At 41.9% G+C, this 19,392-nt stretch overlaps 1 protein-coding gene across 18 annotated transcripts in view; it reads right to left on the bottom strand.

Moving 5' to 3' along the window:
• The window catches only part of DMD (dystrophin), a 1,311,735-nt gene that overhangs the window by 328,018 nt on the left and 964,325 nt on the right, over positions 1 to 19,392 (bottom strand). For all 18 annotated transcript variants that reach the window (XM_077342956.1, XM_077342959.1, XM_077342965.1 and 15 more), the window contains one exon: positions 11,647 to 11,885. In XM_077342956.1, coding sequence (XP_077199071.1) covers positions 11,647 to 11,885 — 239 coding nt within the window. The remainder of the gene's footprint in view (positions 1 to 11,646; positions 11,886 to 19,392) is intronic.

Genomic DNA, 19,392 nt, shown 5'->3' with positions numbered 1-19,392 from the left:
TCAATTTAAAAGACAAAGCAATTCAAATTCCAGATCACTTGGAAAAAATCCCGTGGAGGAATTTTGCAATGCCTTCAGTTACTTAAGGATTGTCATCCAGTAAAAGAGAGTCGAGGGACCGTGAATCTTGCTCGCTAAGATGAGAGGATATACGTAACATTCTCTAAGATAGTTGTGTTGCTCACAAAGGAGGGGAACGTGTTCCACTGACTCAGGTTTCTTGGCAGGACATGAGCAGAATCTGTCTGCATATCAGATTTTAGCATATGAACCTTTAGTCACTGCCGTTGGTAAGAGGTTTAGTCTTGCTAGCATAAAAAATCCCTTCAGAGAAGACTATTTTAAAGATGTAAAGTACTCCAGGACCCTTCTTGCTGGGGGATAGATATCAAAAAAGATGGGAGAGCATGTTCTGCATGCTCCAGCAATAGTCTTTTGATAGTCAATATCCAAGATTTTTTGCCTGATGGTGTTGTAAGCTTGGTTCTCTTCAAGGTTTTCCAAGAGCTCAATAGACAAGCCTAAATACTTTAGTTTGTTAATCTTCACGAACCAGGGTGATAAAAACTTATCAGACAACATAAGGTAGACTAAGCTCCCAGCTTTTGCTCTAAAGTTCAGGTGGAGCCAGTATTTAAAGATTTGCTAGAGAGGCCAATTGGGTTACACCAGTCTCCAGATATATTGTTGAGGCAGAAATGCTTTTGGGGAGATCCAATAATCGATGAAGAAAGGCAGATTGCAGGCTCTCTACTCCTACAGGGAGGTCTATACCCCATACTGGCATGCCATAGAATAGTTCTGGGATCAGCATAGTTTGAAAGATCTTAATAGCGGCAGGGAGGTTTTGTCCTCCCTTAGAAAAGTAAAATCTTGCTATTGCATTTGGCTTGAGATTTGTGCAGGTTAATGTTTGGTTCCAATGTAGTATATTGCAATACAGTCAATTGTACTTGCCTGACATGTTGATCAAAAGGTAAAGGTAACAATTATGTAATGACTGGTACTATGCAAAACATGTAAGGGAGCAATTCCAGAAGTATCAAACCAAACTTGTTAAAAATCACATCCTTTGATCAGCAATCCAAGTGGGTGGCATGAAGAGTAATATGGACACTAGTACCAGATCTAACCCCTGTTAGGCCTAATCCTATTCAAGCATTAAAATCTGCATATCAGACAATTTAGACTTTTGAGTAGTGGAAAGACAAAAATTCCAATGTGGTACCCAAAATACCGCAGGGTTTCTCCTTATCTTGAACTGGGGAGCTCATGGGTGGTATGTATACATTGATACAAAAAGATTTCCAGAGAAAGACCCTTAATTAATATTGTCTGGATTTGATTGGAACAGCAGTTTTCTAGAACCTGCATATCAAAAAACCTCCACTATCATACCCCTTTGGCTTGGATCTAACTACTGGTACAGGAAAAACCAGGTAACCTTGGAGGGTAGGGGGATAAAATTCTTGAGACCAGGTTTCCTGGAGGCAGACATTGTCATGTCCCTGTACAAAAAAGTTTTTTAAAAAAACTTAATCATAGAGTTTGTTCCTCCAGCCTCCAAGTTTCCTTGATAAAATTTTAATTATCATTCATCTCTTGAGATTATATTAAGATCACTGACATAATCCCCCCCCCCAAAAAAAAAACAATTGTAGATGATGTTGTAGTGATGAGAGGAATCTGCTGGCTTGCTACAGTATCTATTTCCATCTCATTCTGGGGATGATGAAGTAGTACAATTTCATGTTTCCTAGTGTTTTTTGCTGCTGAATTAGAAGATATTGGAGGAGTTGGATTAGATGGTACTCAAAAGGTTGCATCTTAAATGACCCAGTACATCAGCGTTTTCAAATTGTTCAGCAGATGGAAGAGCTGATAGAAAATACCTATGATTGCTGCCATGACAGATGGTCTCTTTAGTCTGTACTGAATCTGAGTAGGGGCTCAGGATTAAGGGGATGCTGCCATCATCCCTTCAGGGCAAAGACCCACCTTCATCTCCAGCAGATCTTTTCAATCTTTCTATTCAACATCTTTTGCATTAGAAATACCAGCGATTCTGCATGCAAAGCATTATCTACTATGATCTATGGTCATTTCCTTACAGGCCTTGCAGGACTGTTTAAGATCCTGCAGGGCCCTGATCTCATTCAGTACAGCATTCCACCGGACCAAGGCCAGGGCCAAAAAATCCCTAGCCTTGGTTTAGGCCAATGTGGGGCTCGGGATCTTGAATAGATTTTCCTAAAAAAACTAAACAAAAACAAAACACCAAGCAGGAAGGGTATTGACAGGCACCATGGCATCCACAGGTATCGTGCCGGAGGACCCCTGGTTTAGGGGGAACCAGGAAAGCCTTGTCTGATCAGGGCTTGTAAATTGAGTCCACAAGAGGGTCTTCATGGGAAATAAACTTCAAAACTCTTAAGTACCACTGAATCAAAAGCCCAACTTTTTACTTTTCATTTCTATGCTCTTGTCTTCAGAGATGCTTTCCTCATTCCCTATGCATTTATTTCCTACTATCATTACAGAAGCTGGTGCCTTGTGTTTTTGAATCCAAAGGAAATCCATCATAGAGCCATCCATCACTTTTTTCTCTGTCCTGAGTTTTTGTCTGTTTTTTTGAGAAGTGGACGAAGACTAAAAGGGAGCAAGGTGTATGCAGGAAAGACAACATGGAAAGGATGGCAGATGAGATTTATTAATACTAAAAAATCCAAGCAAAATCAAGGAAGTTGAAATACATTCAAAATTGTAATGGAGAAAATCAGTTCCATAAAATTTGGAACTTTCTCTCTTTTAAAGTTAAGGGAATAGTTATCGTAATTTTAATTAAAATTAGTTTAAAAACTAGTAATGTGATGCACAATTGTCAGTACCAAAATTTAACACTCGAAGGTCCTACTGTTCTTTATCTTCAGTAATTAGAGGAAAATTATAAGAGCCACTGGACTGATTTTAAAGGTTTAAAAGGAAATTGTGAGCTTTCAAAAATTATTCTGAAATACATTCCTTTCTGTTTTACACTTATTGGACTTTCTGAATTTTTATATCAAATGGGAACAGGCATAAAGCAATAAACTAGATCAAAGGCCATTTCTGACTATGTTTCTGAGAAAGTTTTAAATGATTTTATAGGCACTGACATTAGAGAATAGCTTAGCATCCAAGCCTCACAAAACGATTATTTATTGCTTTGTTATAACCAATTCTTTTGTTGGGAAAAAAGGGTAAACTTTAAACAGTTTTCTTTCTTTTCTCTCCAGAGTAAAGCATCAGTTCATCTATGTTTTCACCTTGGGGTTTTTCATAGTTTCATTATCTGTATCTACTTGGGGATTTAGAAATAATCCTGGCTTAGAAAACAGATAAAGATTCCATTTTCTGCTATTTAAACTAAGTTTAAAAATACATTTTTACAAGCTATATATTATTTCAGAAGCTAAATCTTTCATCTGCACAAATATAAACACATGATATACTTTTATTGCATAAATATTATACTATATAGATATGGAATAGAATGTTAATGTGCAAAAGTAAATTACATGTTTAGTCAGTATCAAATAAAATGAAAAAATCCATAAGTAATTGCCTGCTGAAAAGAAGAAAAGGGTCAGCAAAACCCCACATTTGCTGTCTATGATCTAATTAAAGGAGACAGAAAAGATTTTTAGTGGCAAAATGATTTTCTGTTAGTCAAAATACAACCACAAAGAATACAGTATCTCCACAAGTCTTTAATCTGTAACTATAAATTAACATGATCTCTCTAATGTTTCACACTACACACAGAAACAATGAGGAACTCTTCCTCCATGTTTCTAGCTATTATTCAAAGAGATGTGGTTGGGAGAGCCATGAATATCCCCTGTAGTGATATTTCCCCCCTCGTATAGGCTAAAAATCTTGCTGCACAATATGTATGTATGTAAATAGGGCCTCTTATTTATTTATTTATTTATTTATTTATTTGATTTCTATACCACCCTTCCATATGGCTCAGGGTGGTTTACATACAACATGGGGGATACATGGCACAGGGTGGTAAGGCAGCAGACATGCAGTCTGAAAGCTCTGCCCATGAGGCTGGGAGTTCAATCCCAGCAGCCAGCTCAAGGTTGACTCAGCCTTCCTAGGTTGGTAAAATGAGTACCCAGCATGCTGGGGGGTAATGACTGGGGAAGGCACTGGCAAACCACCCATATTGAGTCTGCCATGAAAACACTAGAAGGCATTGTCCCAAGGATCAGACATGACCCGGTGCTTGCACAGGGGATATCTTAAATATGTAAGTAAGTATATATGCATACATGCATACATGCATGCATGTAGGTGGCAATTTATATATTGCTCCCCTTGGACATTGCTGTTTTGGAGTGGTGAACAATTTGGATAAATCGTAATAAAACCAATACAATTTATATAAAATAAAATCAAGGAACTTTAAAATTACAGATAAAACCACTGTCAGCACCAACAATAATTACTAAATTTGATAGTAATTTCAGCCAGCAGGACCTGTGGAAGAAGCTTGAAGATCATGGGAGGAAGAAAGTAAACAACAACATTGCAGCCCATTGCAGCCTTATTTATAGAGACACAAGAAATTAGGAATTCACCTCTGATTTTAGCTGGTTATAAAATGGGAGGAATGAGGGATACAGAAGTCGTAGGTATACAAAACATGGCTGCTTTCTCCTTTTTTCCTCCCATTTTATAAGGTTTTTGGAGTCAGAGTTCTTATGGTTTCCAGATCTAGCTGCTTGTGGACCTCTCCATATCTATACTGAAGTAATTTGCACTAATTAAAAAAAAAAATCAACAACTGGAGCTTTAATGTTTGAAGTTTTCACATACATGACAACCTAATTCTCGCACCTTTAAAAAAAATTATGTGTGTATCTCTAATTCTCCCTCATCCAAGAATTAATCAGGAGCCCATATTGTTTGATTATTACTAAACTAGTAAAAAAAGCCCATTGTATTCTTTATACAATGGGCTCTAGCAAGCAGCGGCGAGAGCAAGGGACGAAAGGCTACCTGAAAGAGGGCTGCGGCTCCTCAGTGGCTACTCGGCTGCGGGTTGAGCTCCTCTGCGCACACCTCCGTGGCTCCTGCCGGCTGCTCTTCGCCGGCTCCTGAAGTGGCTCTTCGGCGGCCCGTGGCGCTGGCGGGGGAGTTGCTGCTGCTGCTGCGGTTTGGCAGCGCAGCGAAGCATGGGCCCAGCGGCGATCGCGGCCCAGGCTCCGCCGTTCGCTGGGCGGGCGCCGCCTGGGATCGCGGCGCCGCTTCACTCCGCGCGACTGCCGGGGACTCCCTGGCTGGCGGCCTGACGCGAGGTCCCACATCAGATGCGGGCGGCGGCGACGACGACGCAATCGACAATGGCGCCATGACTGTTTCCGCCGGAAATGCCGCCATCAACGGAGGAAGCAGGGAGCTCCCGGAAGGTCCCACATCGACGACGGCGGCGGCAGCGGCGACGACGACGCGATCGACGATGGCGCCATGATTTTTGGCGCCGGAAGAGCCGCCATTAATGGAGGAAGCAGGGAGCCCCCGGCAGCCGCGAGTTCCCTCGGGCGGCGGCCTGACGCGTCCCTCGGGCAGCGGCCTGACGGGAGCAACTGCGAGCCGCGCTACGCGCGGCTCGCAGTTGCTGGGAATCAGAGGGACCGATTGTCTGTCATGAGGAAGGGTCCAATCCGGACCCTTCCTCATCCCGGACACATCCCGCCCCAGGAGGGCTTACAGTTTTATTTAGTCCGTGGCGCCCGCGGCACCACGGGCGGTGTACAGATTATTCTTTTCCAGGATATATTCCCCCCATCACTATTTTAGGAAATTAGTAAACATGTGATTTTGTCCCTGTAGTTCTGATTTGCACTCCATGTTTACAACTGAGCTAGGTTTTACTACTTGGCAAATTACATGTGAAATTAGGCACTCAATTATTTTTTGAAACAAAAATAAAATACATATGTCACAGAGACATTTCCAAAGCAAGAAGAAGAAAATATTTCTTTTGTAGGCAATGGCATATGGCAATCCTCCCCCAATATGGACCACATTTTTCCAGTTCATGCCTATCCCTAATCTGTATCACTTTTCCTTCTTTCCACTGAAGGTATGAAGTGAAAGTATATAGAAGGGATAGAAGGTGAATCCCTGCCCAGTTAGAAAATGGGAAATCAGGTGTGAGGATTTCCTCAGATTTGTCTGAGTGAATGTGATTCAGACTTTCTCAGAAGTAGGAGAGAAATTGGTACTATGAAAAAAGGAAAGGGTGGTTCTAGCAGAAAAACTAAGTGCTATTTAGAATCCAGGGGAGTTCAGTGAACTTCACAAACACAAAAGGAAAACATACGCGTCTTTGGATAAACATAGTAAAAAAAGCCTCTCGGAGTAAAGAAAACTCAAGAAGTAGAAAATAACATCTAAGACACCATAAAGCCTGTAACAAAGAACTTGAACTGTAAAACAACTGATTTGTATAATAAAAGCTTAATCCTCTCTTCCAAATTCCTTAATTCCTCTTTGTAAAATAAAATATTCTATTTGTTTGTTCTTAAAATTGCCTCAGTGCCATTCTGACATAAGTTAAAGAAAAGAGATCTCTACACCTACTCAAAAGGTTCCAAGGCTGAATTAAAGCCAAAAGATCTTACAGTAACAGGGTGGGACAGGGAGCTCAGTTTTATAACAAAGGCAGCTTTATAACAAGGGAACATTTTATTTTGGAGGGGGAAAATTGCCTTGTGGGGAAATATGTGGGATTCATCATAACCTGCTTAGAATAGCTCCTGCAACTGTTTATCTGCCCAGTGGAGGTGCTGTCTGTTATACAGAAGAGAGAACAACATGCAGAAGAAAGTGCTCTGGCTGTTTTTTGTTATCAGAAAGTAGCCCTTCAGTTTACAGAGTATACAAATAAAACATTTGCTACTTTTCCTGAAGGGAGCATGTAGAGGGAAGGATCAATTTGGACAAGGCCTACAGCATTTAATAAATAATGTAAATATATCATACTAGTAATCAAGCCCGCTGTAAAAAAAATACAGCGAGCGCTAGGCAAGGGAGTCCCCGCCAGGCGCACTCAGCGTCCATGCCATAAACATCGAGACTAGAAACCTTGGCTTTGATCAGCAACAATTTCTGACAACCCCCCCCCCCCGACAGCTACCAGTTTAGTCAAGGATTCAGAAGTGGGAGAAGAAAAGCATGCAGAAAGGAAAAAGAAGGCAGGGGGATGGGCAGAGAACAGCACCCCCTCAGATCCTGAGCTGCACAGAACTTTGACCATTCCACTCAAGTAGACAGGGACCTATATCCAAGGGCCAGCTTTGGATAGATGATTCTTGCTCATAAAGGACTTGCTCACAGAACCACGTTGCTTGGCTTCCTGTACTAAGTAGCATAAACTCTTGGTCTCACCTCAGCTCTGTCACCCCACCTCCCCCAGGCGGTGCAGCTTCGGGGCTGGGCCAGGGGAGGGGACACTTCCAGCGCCAGGAGCGGCTCTTTTCTCCTGTCGTCACGGAGAAACTGGTTGCTAAGGGAAAAGATGGAAGTGACCGGCGCGCGATTGCTGGGGGCTCCCTTGGCCGGGGGCTCCCTTGGCCGGCGGCCTGACACGTTGGAGGCTGCGCGGTTCACAGTTGCTCCCTTGTCGGCAGGGTGGGAATCGGCTTCGCGCCTGCTGATTGGCCCGGCCGATGGTCTGTCCGGAGGAAGGGGCCAATCGGCACCCTTCCTCATCCCGGACAAAGCCTGGCCTAACTCCTCCCCCTAAGCCCTTACGGCTTTATTCAGTCCATGGTGCCCGCGGCGCCGCAGGCTAAGATTAGTTAAAACATAAATATCAATCAAGTTATCACAAACAGCCATTTTCTGTCCAATGCTAAGGGAAGTGCTGTGTTGGTCTAATTCTTTGTCAGCTGATGTTATTCCTATATGATTTCTACATAGGGAGGCAAGTTTTGTTGATTTCTCTTTGGCATGAACTGTAGGCCTGGTGGAAAGGTGCAGTCTGTGGAACCACCAATATCAATGAACTAGAAATTATCTAGTAAATGGGTGATATGGGAGCTACTAGACTGACCCTTTATCTCATATTATTAAAAGGCATGAAAGGCTTCAAAAGTAGAGCAGGCTACAAAGCATCTTATGAGCATAGCTCTAACCATTTTCCATAGGCCATCTAACTTAAAATCTAGTAGGCAAAAATCAGATGGCTGGAGAGGAAGTAGGCAAAAAGCAGACTGTGCCACATTTTGCCATGAACAACCTGGGGCCACAGGATTTAATCAAATGCACAACCTGGTCATACTTTACAGAGCATGAATAAGAGAGAATTGCATATTAACTAATGAGTAGGATAGGTGATGCATAAGAGGAAATACATTTTGGGCTTTTTAGGGAACCAAACCAATTGGGGTAACCCTAAGGTTAGTGAAAGAAGGGGATGCAAAATGGCCCACAATCCTACTCTCAGCACATTCCTTGGCAACTTTTTTTTCTAACCACGCCTGGAAGATCCCTGGCTGCTCTGACATCCCCACACTCTGTAGGCAAGCATGGACCATGAAAGGAGATCCTAAAGCCTGATGCAAAGCCCTCCCTCAAAAAGGTTGCAATTTTTCTATGCAGAAACACTGCAACCAAAGGTTCCAAAGCCTGGAGGTGAATTAGGGCCCATGCCACAATTCTTTAAAATTCATTTGATTATGCATTTTTTCAGACCGAGGCCCATGCCTTCCTCCTATTTGGCCTCAGTAAAGAAAAAACATCTACAGAGCAACTATCTGGGATATGCTCCTGACACTCCTTGGCTATATTTATATTTATATTTATATTTATATTTATATTTATATTTATATTTATATTTATATTTATATTTATATTTATATTTATATTTATATTTATATTTATATTTATATTTATATTTATATTTATATTTATATTTATATTTATATTTATATTTATATTTATATTTATATTTATATTTATATTTATATTTATATTTATATTTATATTTATATTTATATTTATATTTATATTTATATTTATATTTATATTTATATTTATATTTTGCTGCTCTCAAATGGCTCGCGGCGGTTTACAAAAATCCGTGAATAAATAAAATCTCATACAAAAACCATTAAAACATAGTTAAAACACAATATAAAGATGGCAGGTAATAAATATATAACCCACTCCCCTCCCCCCGTTCAGCAATGGTCTATCACTCTCTATCTGAGAGCGAGGGACTTATTTGGTTTCAGTTGGTTTCAGCTAGAGATCTACAACTGACAGCCCTGGAAACCTCTCTGGCCTCAACCATATGCCTGGCAGAAGAGCTCCATCTTGCAGGCCCTGTGGTAAAACTGACAAATCCTGCAGGGCCCGTAGCACTTCCAGGAGCTCAATTGAATGCCAGAGTGGTCTTCTGCAACACTAAAGGCAAGAGGGGCTCTGCTAGTGTCCTGCTGTTCAGATCCCCATACAGCACTTGGACTGGCATCCTCCCTTCTATGCTTACAAGCCCAAGGAGGCAAACTGGGGATATGAACTTTTTTTTACCCTGTAACTTCTGACCCGTGTGTGGAATCCTTATCAGAGGTATACTTACTTGAGTCTTACTGATGCTCTTCTATTCTCATGTTGCCTATGCCTTTCTATTTATTCTTCCATTTATTATGGTGCCCATCCCAGCATGCTTGCTAACAGCAGCTCCCAACATATTTTATTTCCATAAAACATACATAATAAATGTATAATGTATATTGTTGGTTATTGATGTACATGTTCTACAGACTGTTTTATGTATGGTTCTCTGTTATAATGTAAACCGCCCTGAGCCTCCGGGGAGGGTGGTATAGAAGTATGATAAATAAATAAATAAATAAATAATTTGTGAATAATTCAGCTTAACATGAAATTAAAACTTTAACCATTTTTACATGCTCCACGGGAGCGGTATAAATAAAACAGTAAGGGCCCTTGGGGTGGGACCTGTCTGGGATGGGGAAGGGTGCCCATTGGCCCCTTCCCCCGGACTGACAAGTGGAGGGCCCAATTGGCAGGCATGAAGCACCTGCCAATTGGGCCCTCTGATTGTCAGTCCGGCGCCAAGGGCCCAAGGGAAGCGGCCGTAGGGAGGGGGGCGGGAGATTCCTTTCCCTGCTGCCCCCAAAGCCCTCTGCTGCCCTCAGACAGGCAGCAGGAGGGCTTTGGGGGCAGCAGGGAAGCGGCCACGGAGTGGGGGGTAGGGGATTCCTTTCCCTGCGGCCCCCAAAGCCCTCTGTTGCTCTTCTAGTGCCCGCTGTATTGCAGCAACAACGGGCTTAAATTCTAGTAAAAACATAATTTAAAAAACCCAGTCTTGCTAGCTGTTTCACCAACTGGTTCATTCCATTTGGTTCTCAGTGTCAGGGGGATATCCATATAGAACAGCGGTTCTGAACCGCTTTGACACTGCAACCCCAACTGCGGCAGCAAGGTCGGCAGTGCCAGGCCGCGCCCCGCGGGTTGGGGACCACTGCCGCAGAGCATTCAGGAATCCAATTGGATCCATAAGTGTCCGTGGGCAAACTAAAGTGTGCCTGGCGCCCAACTTTTAAGTTATCTTTGACATTTGCAGTTTCATTTTGCAAAAATAATATAATTGATAATTTTGCAAAAATAATACAATTGAACATTAGTAATTACATGGGCATCTATTACTTGCGTTCCTTGGTCAGGGAGCAAGTTAAGATGATCACAATAAGCTTTACCTTTAAAATTAATTTGTTATATCCACCTAATTTCTATTTATTAGGCATAAAATTAAATCTGGAAAACATTGCAATACCTTGCAAATCAAATATATTAGGTTTTAGAAAAAGATAAGAAAAAGAGGAGCTCAGCTCAGTTCACAAAGCCGCAGTGGAATGTAAGTATAGCACTTAAAAGTTTGCTATACATTTATATTGAACACTCTTAAATCTGGGAGGCAGATAATTAGTTTCAGACTATATAATAAATTTTATTGCTCAAGATTTGCTGATGTCAAAGTTTTGTTTTTGTCCATTCCTCCATATTTCCATATTTTATGGGGTTGCAAAGATAAGTTTTCTGTTTGCTGATAAATATACAGTTTGCTGACAAAACACTTGCATTAATGAATTGCTGTGTTTTTAAGGGGATTGAGAAGATTTTCATGGTCGGATGACAGTTGGATACGAGTCTCTCAGAAAGTTCTTAAGAGAAATGCGCCAGCATTAAAAGGTAAGGAGCTGTGGAGATTATTCTGCCTGCATCACATATCTCTCAGCTTATCACTGCTTTTTAAAAATGTCAAATGGCATAGAACTATCAGAGTAATTGGTTCACTGTATAAACAGTATATAGAATGATGCCATTATCTTGCCTTTACTGTCAAAATTCTACCAATATTATTGATATATTTGTTTAAAATATGAAATGGATTACAAATTACATACATAAAGTAACTCATGACATTTCTATTTTAAGATAAGGAGGAACATGTGCACTATAGATATTAACAAAATAGAGCAAATATGTTTGCTCTAAAATAATCATTGAATTGGTAACAATTATTTATGCCAAGCAGAAGAATCAGTATTTACATACCTTTTGTTTGATAATCATGTCATTGATTTCATCAAGATCACCCACAGTCACTATTTGGGATTTTATCACTCGATCCAATAGAGAAAGCCAGTCTGTGAGATCTGCCCAGGCCTTATTGAAGTCAGCCAATGCTGGCACTTCCAGAAGCAAAGAAGATGGCATTTCTTGTTTGGAGATGGTGGTTTCCTTGGTTACTGCAGTTTGTGTAACCACAGTAACAACTTGACCAGGAGAAGTTACTGAAAGGAGAAACATGCCATTATTGGACAGAGAAGCAATGATAAATCAGCCAGTTCAGTGATGTAATGTTCTCATTATGGGTAGAAATTATTTCAGTGATGTTTGAAATGTGAGGTTTGTAAACAACTAATTTGTATTCTGTAGACGACATGAAAATAACTATCCATGATGCATGCTCTACAATTCTATCTGTAAATACACCATGGTAGGTCAAGAAAATCTGTAGTTTGGTAGCTCAGTTAAGATTACAAATGAAACTGCAGCTATTAAAAAAAACATTTGGAAGAAAGTGATAAGGTGTTTCATGACTATATAGCCTCAAAAACAATGGTGAACTCTGGACTAATTTCTGGCAGGCTCAGGCTTTAATTCCATGCCATGCCATGCATGCTAACTGGATAACCTTGGGCCAGTCATGCTCTCTCAGCCATACCAACTTAATAGGGTTGTTATGAGGGTAAAGTGAAAGAGAGAAGACTGATGCAAGCTACTTTGGGTCCCATCGGGAAGAAAAGTGAAATACAAGAGAATGAATATTATCTGTACAAGTATATAATTCTGGCAGGGGCTGGTGGGAGGAGTTGGTCTCATGGCTTAGCTGCTACTCAGGGCAGCTGTCCTCCCCCTGCAAGCTCCCTCCTCCAACTGGATTGCCTGTCCATCCAACAGGCAGACTGTACCATCTTGGACCTCCACCATCGTGGACACAGTATTGGAAAGGGAAGCTCCAGGCAGGGGGGAAACTATTCTTCTAGCGGTGCACCAGGCAGTAGATTGTCTCTATGGTGGCCAGTTACTAAGCAGAGGGAGGTTGGATAAAGGAAGCTAAGAGTCCTGACCAGTAGGCAATTCCATACACAGATCAGGTGGTGGTGGTGAAGTTACCTGAGAGAGAGGGAGGGGGGAGATGCCTTTCAAGGAGTTGGGAACCTCTCCTTGCCCTGAAAACCCTAAGGACTAGTAATACATCACCTGTGATTTAAGGGCAAAAAGAAAGGGGGGGCAGTTTTGTTACAGAGAATATTTGTTGGTGAATTTGTCAGTAGTTATGAGATAGTTGGTAATGTGTTTTAATTTTAGTGCTTTAAAACTGTAATATGTATATTTGAATCTGTTCTAAATTTGTTAATGTGATTATTATAATATATTCTTGCAACTTGGTTGCTGCTTTAAGTCCAAGATGCTAAGGTAGGCTAGAACCTTTACTTTTTTGGCCTTGTCACAACTGATTAATAGTGACTCTATAGAGTTTTCAAGGCAAGACACATTCAGAGGTAGTTCACAATTGCCTGTCATCTTTGCATAGACTTCCTTGGAGGACTCCCATCCACGTACTAATCACGGTTAATCCAGCTGAGATCGGCTGAAATTGGGCTATCTAAATCAGGTTCTGTTCTTATGCTGAAAACAAATGATCATTATAAAAATAATGATTATAAGGCCCTTTTCAAGTCTTTGTGAGCTTTACAAGATGTTTTATGAGGTTCTGCTTGAAAGCCTCTCTCTCTTTCTCACTCTCTGTTTCTGCAGTTATGATTTGCTGATGCATTCTCAGTGCATTGAATGCCTGATGCAGACCCTGAATTTGCACCTCGCTTTCTACATTTGTGGTTTTAAGGTTTTTTTTTTTTTAATTAGGTCTGGTCTCTGGCTGGTTAGGCCATAATCAATTGGCAAGAATAGGATGGGTTGCTCATGACAGTGAGGGATGATTGTCAAGAGACTGGATAAATCATATGTGATGGAAGTTGTGTCCTAAAAAATCCATTAGATGGAAGTTGTGTCCTGAGAAGCCCATTAGAAATCTGTGGATTGGGATGGAGAACATTTTGTGCTAAGCCACATTGTTACAAACATTGTAGTTGCCTCAGGGAAGGGAAATGAAGGTTGGTGCTTCTTGGCACATTGCATGTATAGACAAAGATAAACAAGGATAGCAAAATAGCTGACCAAGTTTGAAGCAAGGATGGATCTGCCATACAAAAGCAGCCATTGGCAAGCTGCCTGGCACAGTCTGCCCTTAAAATACATTAATATTATGATGTATATCAGCCATTTAAACTAGTTAATCCATTGTCATCCCTGTCCTTATTTCAGGGATGCCTGAGCAACAAGCTCAAGGTACATAATCAAGTAGGCAAAAAAGCCCACAATGAGGCTACTCATGTTTTTATATTCCAGAAATTCTTCAAAAGTGATTTTGAGAAACTATAGGTTGTTAAATATGAAATGCACTGTCTTTCATACTTGATTTTTGTGTTTGTTCACTAAGCAAATGTTACAATAAATCCATGTACCATGATGCTCTATAGCCAGAGATTATGACAGAAAACTTCACAAAAAAGTACAGAGAATTTAGAACATAAACTAGCTTATTATGCTCTTATTCATGTAGTATTGATGGAATAGTGTCAGCTTTTTATCCAGGTTCTTTTCATTATTTCTCCCTGTTGGTACTGAAGCACATGCTGTGAATGACCTCCAGAGATTCCTCAGGCTATATGCAGAAAGTAAATTTAATTTGAAAGCTTTATTAGATGAATTCCAAAAGAGTAGCCATGTTCGTCTGGGCTCTTTGTCTTTTTATTAGGTGAGTTTGTCTTTCAGCTTGTGCCTGATGTCGAAGGAGCCAAAATAAAACTACTCTTGAAATTGGGTCCTGACCTTGAAAATTTTCTAAATCAAATTACTAAATCAGTTTTGTGTCAATGTGGTATGTATTAAACAGGATGCATGCCATTAAAAATGATATGGTCTTCCCATGGTCGTTCCATTTATTAGAAAATTATCTTTCCTAGAAAGTTATCATTTCAAAGACTTTCAGGAATTTTACAGACAAGATAAATTTGTCATACAAATGGCATTAGGGGTAGACTAACCCTACTAGACTTAAAGAGATGGACATGGCCCTACAGACCATATTCCAACTCCTGCTCAGTGCAGGATCAGCCTACAGCATCCCTGACAAGTGTTTGTCCACTCACTACTTGAAGACTACCAGTCTTCAGCCCATGATCCATACCAGTCTGGCTTCCATCCTGGCCATGGGGTGGAGACCACACTAGAAGAAGAAGAAGATGAAGAAGAAGAAGAAGAAGAAGAAGAAGAAGAAGAAGAAGAAGAAGAAGAAGAAGAAGAAGAAGAAGAAGAGTTGGTTCTTATATGCCACTTTTCTCTACCTGAAGGAGGCTCAAAGAGGCTTACAGTCGCCTTCCCATTCCTTTCCACACAACAGACACCGTGTGAGGTGGGTGAGGCTGAGAGAGCCCTGATATCACTGCCCGGTCAGAACAGTTTTATCAGTGCCATGGTGAGCCCATGGTCACCCAGCTGGTTGCATGTGGGGGAGTGCAGAATCGAACCCGGCATGCCAGATTAGAAGTCCTCACTCCTAACCACTACACCAAACTGGCTCTCACCCTCTCACTAGTCACCCTAACAGATGATTTCTGGTACCAGCTGGACTAGGGCGGTTCTGCCATCCTCATACTTTTAGACCAGTTGGCCGCATTTGATGTGGTCAATCATAAGTTGTTGGCTCACCGCCTCATGGGATCCAGGATTAGGGGGACTGCACTGAAATGGCTGGTCTCCTTTCTCCGGGATAGGACCCAGAGGGTTGCTGTGGGGGATGAGACCTTGGTCCCCTTAGTACTCCCTTGTGAAGTTCCACAGGGGGCAATATTCTTCTTCACACTTTTCAACATCTTTATGCACCCTCTAGACCAGCTGGTATGGGACTTTGGGCTAGGTTATCACCAATATGTGGATGACACCCAGCTCTACCTCCTGATGGCTGGCTGGCCAGACTTCCCCCCCAGATACATTTGCCTGCTGTTTGGAAACAGTGCCTGGATGGCTCAAAAATGGAGGTCCAGTGGTTGAGCAGAAGACGGGCGAATAAGGAAGCATCATATCTCCCCTGCCTGGTCGGGGTGCAATTAACACCTGCACTGGCCATCAGGAATTTGGGCGTGATCTTTGATTCCTCCCTGTCTATGGAGGGTCAGATCACAAAGGTAGCCCAGATGGTGGTTTTCCATCTGCACCAGGCTTGGCTACTAACATCCTACTTGTCCTCTGATCACTTGGCCACAGTGATCCATGCAATGGTCACTTCCAGATTAGACTTCTGTGATTTGCTCGACCATGGGCATGCCCGCAAAACTGCATCTAGTACAAAATGCAGCTGTGAGGGTCCCCACTAGAATATGCGGACCCTTATCCAGCTAGTGCTGTGGCAGCTATGCTGATTACCAGTCTGCTTACAGATCAGGTTCAAGGTTTTGCTTTTAACTTTTAAGGCTATATGTCACCCTATCTGAGGGACCATTTATCTGCATATGCCCCCCCTCAGGGCTCTTCACTCTGTGGGCACAAATTTGTTGGTTGTTCCCCCCAGGATGTCCACCTGGCCTCGACCAGAACCAGGACTTTCTCGGCCTTGGCCCCAAGATGGTGGAATGAGCTCCTGGAAGAGTTGAGAGCCCTGACAGAGCTCTCTGAGTTCCACAGGGCCTGTAAGATGGAAATCTTCCACCAGGCATTTGGTTGAGGCCAGGGCAGCAATCAGAGTTTTGAATGGCGGATCCCCCCGTAATCCTAATTCTAATTTAAATTTAACAGCAACACCCCTGGGTCATCCTGATTAATGGTCATCAGTGGGGCCCATTGGCTACACAGTGGAATTGGAAATATCTGGGGTCAGTTTTTTTAAGTGAGCTGCCAACTGCTTTATCTGTTGTTGAAGTTGTTGGGGGTTTGATGGTGGATTTTATTGTATTTTATTGATATTTTGTGAACCACCATGAGATGACGTGAGTGGTGGTATATAAATTGTAAAATAAACAAATAAAAATAAGTAGTGAGGGGAAGCTCATAATTTCCTTAGGCAGCCTATTTACTGCTTGAACTACTCTAACTGTAAATAAAAAGAACATTGTGAGAAATGGATTGATGCATAAGATAAATGTGAAAACAACCACATTGTCACAGTGGCCAAGAGCCTATTCCTATTAAGACATAGCTTTTATTGGGGAATGAGCCTTGAAGAATGTGCTTGTTAGTAAACTTGTGGGCATTTGGTCGGTATAGTTCTATATGCAAGTTTCAATGGGTGTATGTGAGCCCTGTAGGGCCTGCATTTACAGTGTACATACATAATCAGTACCCTGCTAGGTCACATCAGTGGTCCATCCAGTCCAGCATCCTGCTTCACACAGTGCCTGATCAGGACAGTTTGTGATTTTTCTTTGTACAATGAGAAATAAGAAATTCCGAAATTACATTATTTCTTGTGGATCAAAAGTAGCCTTTCACATTAGTCCCCCCTCCACTTCATCCTTAAAACACCTTGCAAGGGTAGATCAGGTGAGAAATTTTGATGGACCCAAAATCACCTAGTGGGCTTCTGTGGCAGAGATGATTCAAATCTGATCATCCCAGGTGCTAGTCTGCACTAAACCAGGTTTTACTCTTTGTTAGAACACAACTGAAGACATGATTTTAAAAGTGAATGAGAAGGTTATGTACTTTAACTGTAATGCATATGCAGGACTGAATATTATTATTATTATTATTATTATTATTATTATTATTAGTAGTAGTAGTAGTAGTAGTAGTAGTAGTAGTAGTAGTAGTAGTAGTAGTAGTAAAAATTATAGCCCACCTTCCTCCTAAAACTCAAGGCAGGTTACATAAAAATATATAATTCCATACAAACCCATAAAAACCCCTAACCAGCATAACTCCCAAGGTACCAAGGTGGCCAGGTCTATCCAACCTCCCACAGTCAAGGGGTGTGCTAGAGGTTGTATAGCACAGCCTGTGGAGGGGGCATTGCTCTTTCTGACCTGGCCTCAATCATACACCTGGCGAAAGAGCTCCACTTTGCAGGCCCTGCAAAACTTTGCCAGCTACTTCAGCTCTCCCAGAAGCTCATTCCACCAGGTCAGGGCCAGGACTGAAAAGGTCCTGGCCTGGGTCAAGGCCAGGAATATCTCTCTGGGGCCAGGGACCACCAAGAGATTAGTACTTCATATAAGCTTTGCTATCTAACATCTTCCTCATCATCTCTTTGTGGGACAGGTGCATTTAAGGAGAGAAGGGAACCATGCAGAAAAGCATGATTAGAGATTAAACTTTTTGATTCTGTCTGATCTGGATTGCAAACCTGGTAAGAAGGAAGCAGGCACAAAAGAAAACAAGCAAGGGCATTGTCACAGTGGAAAGATCCCCTATGGATGCTAATATGGGCCAGGCATGGGAATTTTGGTCTAGGCATGAGATCCTGCACCAAACATGAAAGCACAACTGACATTTGGAACATACACACAATGATAGAAGTTGGGGCCTAAACTCCCCAGCCAAGGTACGCATTTTTATTGTATTCCTGCCACAATAGTGGCAAGTGAGGGGAGTAGTGGCTGCTGACTGGCTTGCTTTCTCAACCCTGTTCCTCCACCCATCCCAGAAATGCCCTCTGTCTTCTCTCTGCTTTGCCCTGCAAGGCAGCAGCTACACAGGGCAGGTAGTCCCTGTTGCAACCTCTTGCCTATGATGAGCAAGTAGAGAGCAATCTGACTTTATAGAGCTACCACAACTGTGAGTGGGTGGGAGGGAGGTAAGGCAGGCAGGACATCCTGGGTGTGGGGTGAGTGCAGCTGTTGCCGGTCTGTGGAAGCACCAGTTGCAGTGAGGTGAAAGAAGCCGGGAAGAACCCGGTGGGGTGGTTGGAGAATCTTTCAATGGGTCTCTCCCCCCAAGTCTAACCATTGACTGCTTATCTGATCACGGCACCCAAAAGGTAGGAATGTCCATTCCCTGCTTGACAGCCACTCTGATGGACCCTAGCTTGTGTAACTTTTTATTTTTATAATATTTCAACTTCTATACTGCCACTCCCGAATGGCTCATGGCAGTTTTATACAGGACTGGGTAGGTCCCAAATACACATGAGAAGACCCCAGTGGGAAATACCTCTAGCAAAAACAATGTGAATACTTGCAGACATGCTAAGCCGATCTAGTCCAATAACCTGTTTCAAACAGGAACTAGCCAGTTACCCTTGATAACTACTCAAAAGGAAGATAACTCTCATAAAAATTGGAATGCATAAAAAGTATTATTGGACATGTAGCTTGTATGCAAATGTAAGATGATCCACTCTTTATTTAATGGCATACTTGGGGAACAAAACCTAGATTTACATTTGAATAAATATAGTAACAGATTTTTAAAATTATATATGGGGTAAATAATGTAGATAGAAAAAATTCTTCCTCTCCCATAACACTAACATTTGAAGACACCAATGAAGTAGATTGGCAACAGTTTCAGGACAAACAAAAGAAAATACAGACCTCATACTGTAGTTTCATGTAGAACCTGAAGAGTGCAGGGGACAAGATGGAACCTTATGGGACCCCACAGGCCAAAGGCCAAGGGACTGAGCAGGTGCCCCCCCCCCAGCATCACCTTCTAATCTACATCTGAGACTGGTCAATA

This window comes from Paroedura picta, chromosome 6 (assembly GCF_049243985.1).
Source record: "Paroedura picta isolate Pp20150507F chromosome 6, Ppicta_v3.0, whole genome shotgun sequence".
In the NCBI taxonomy this organism is placed as follows: Eukaryota; Metazoa; Chordata; class Lepidosauria; order Squamata; family Gekkonidae; genus Paroedura; species Paroedura picta.
This window is presented reverse-complemented; position numbering and strand designations above follow the sequence as displayed.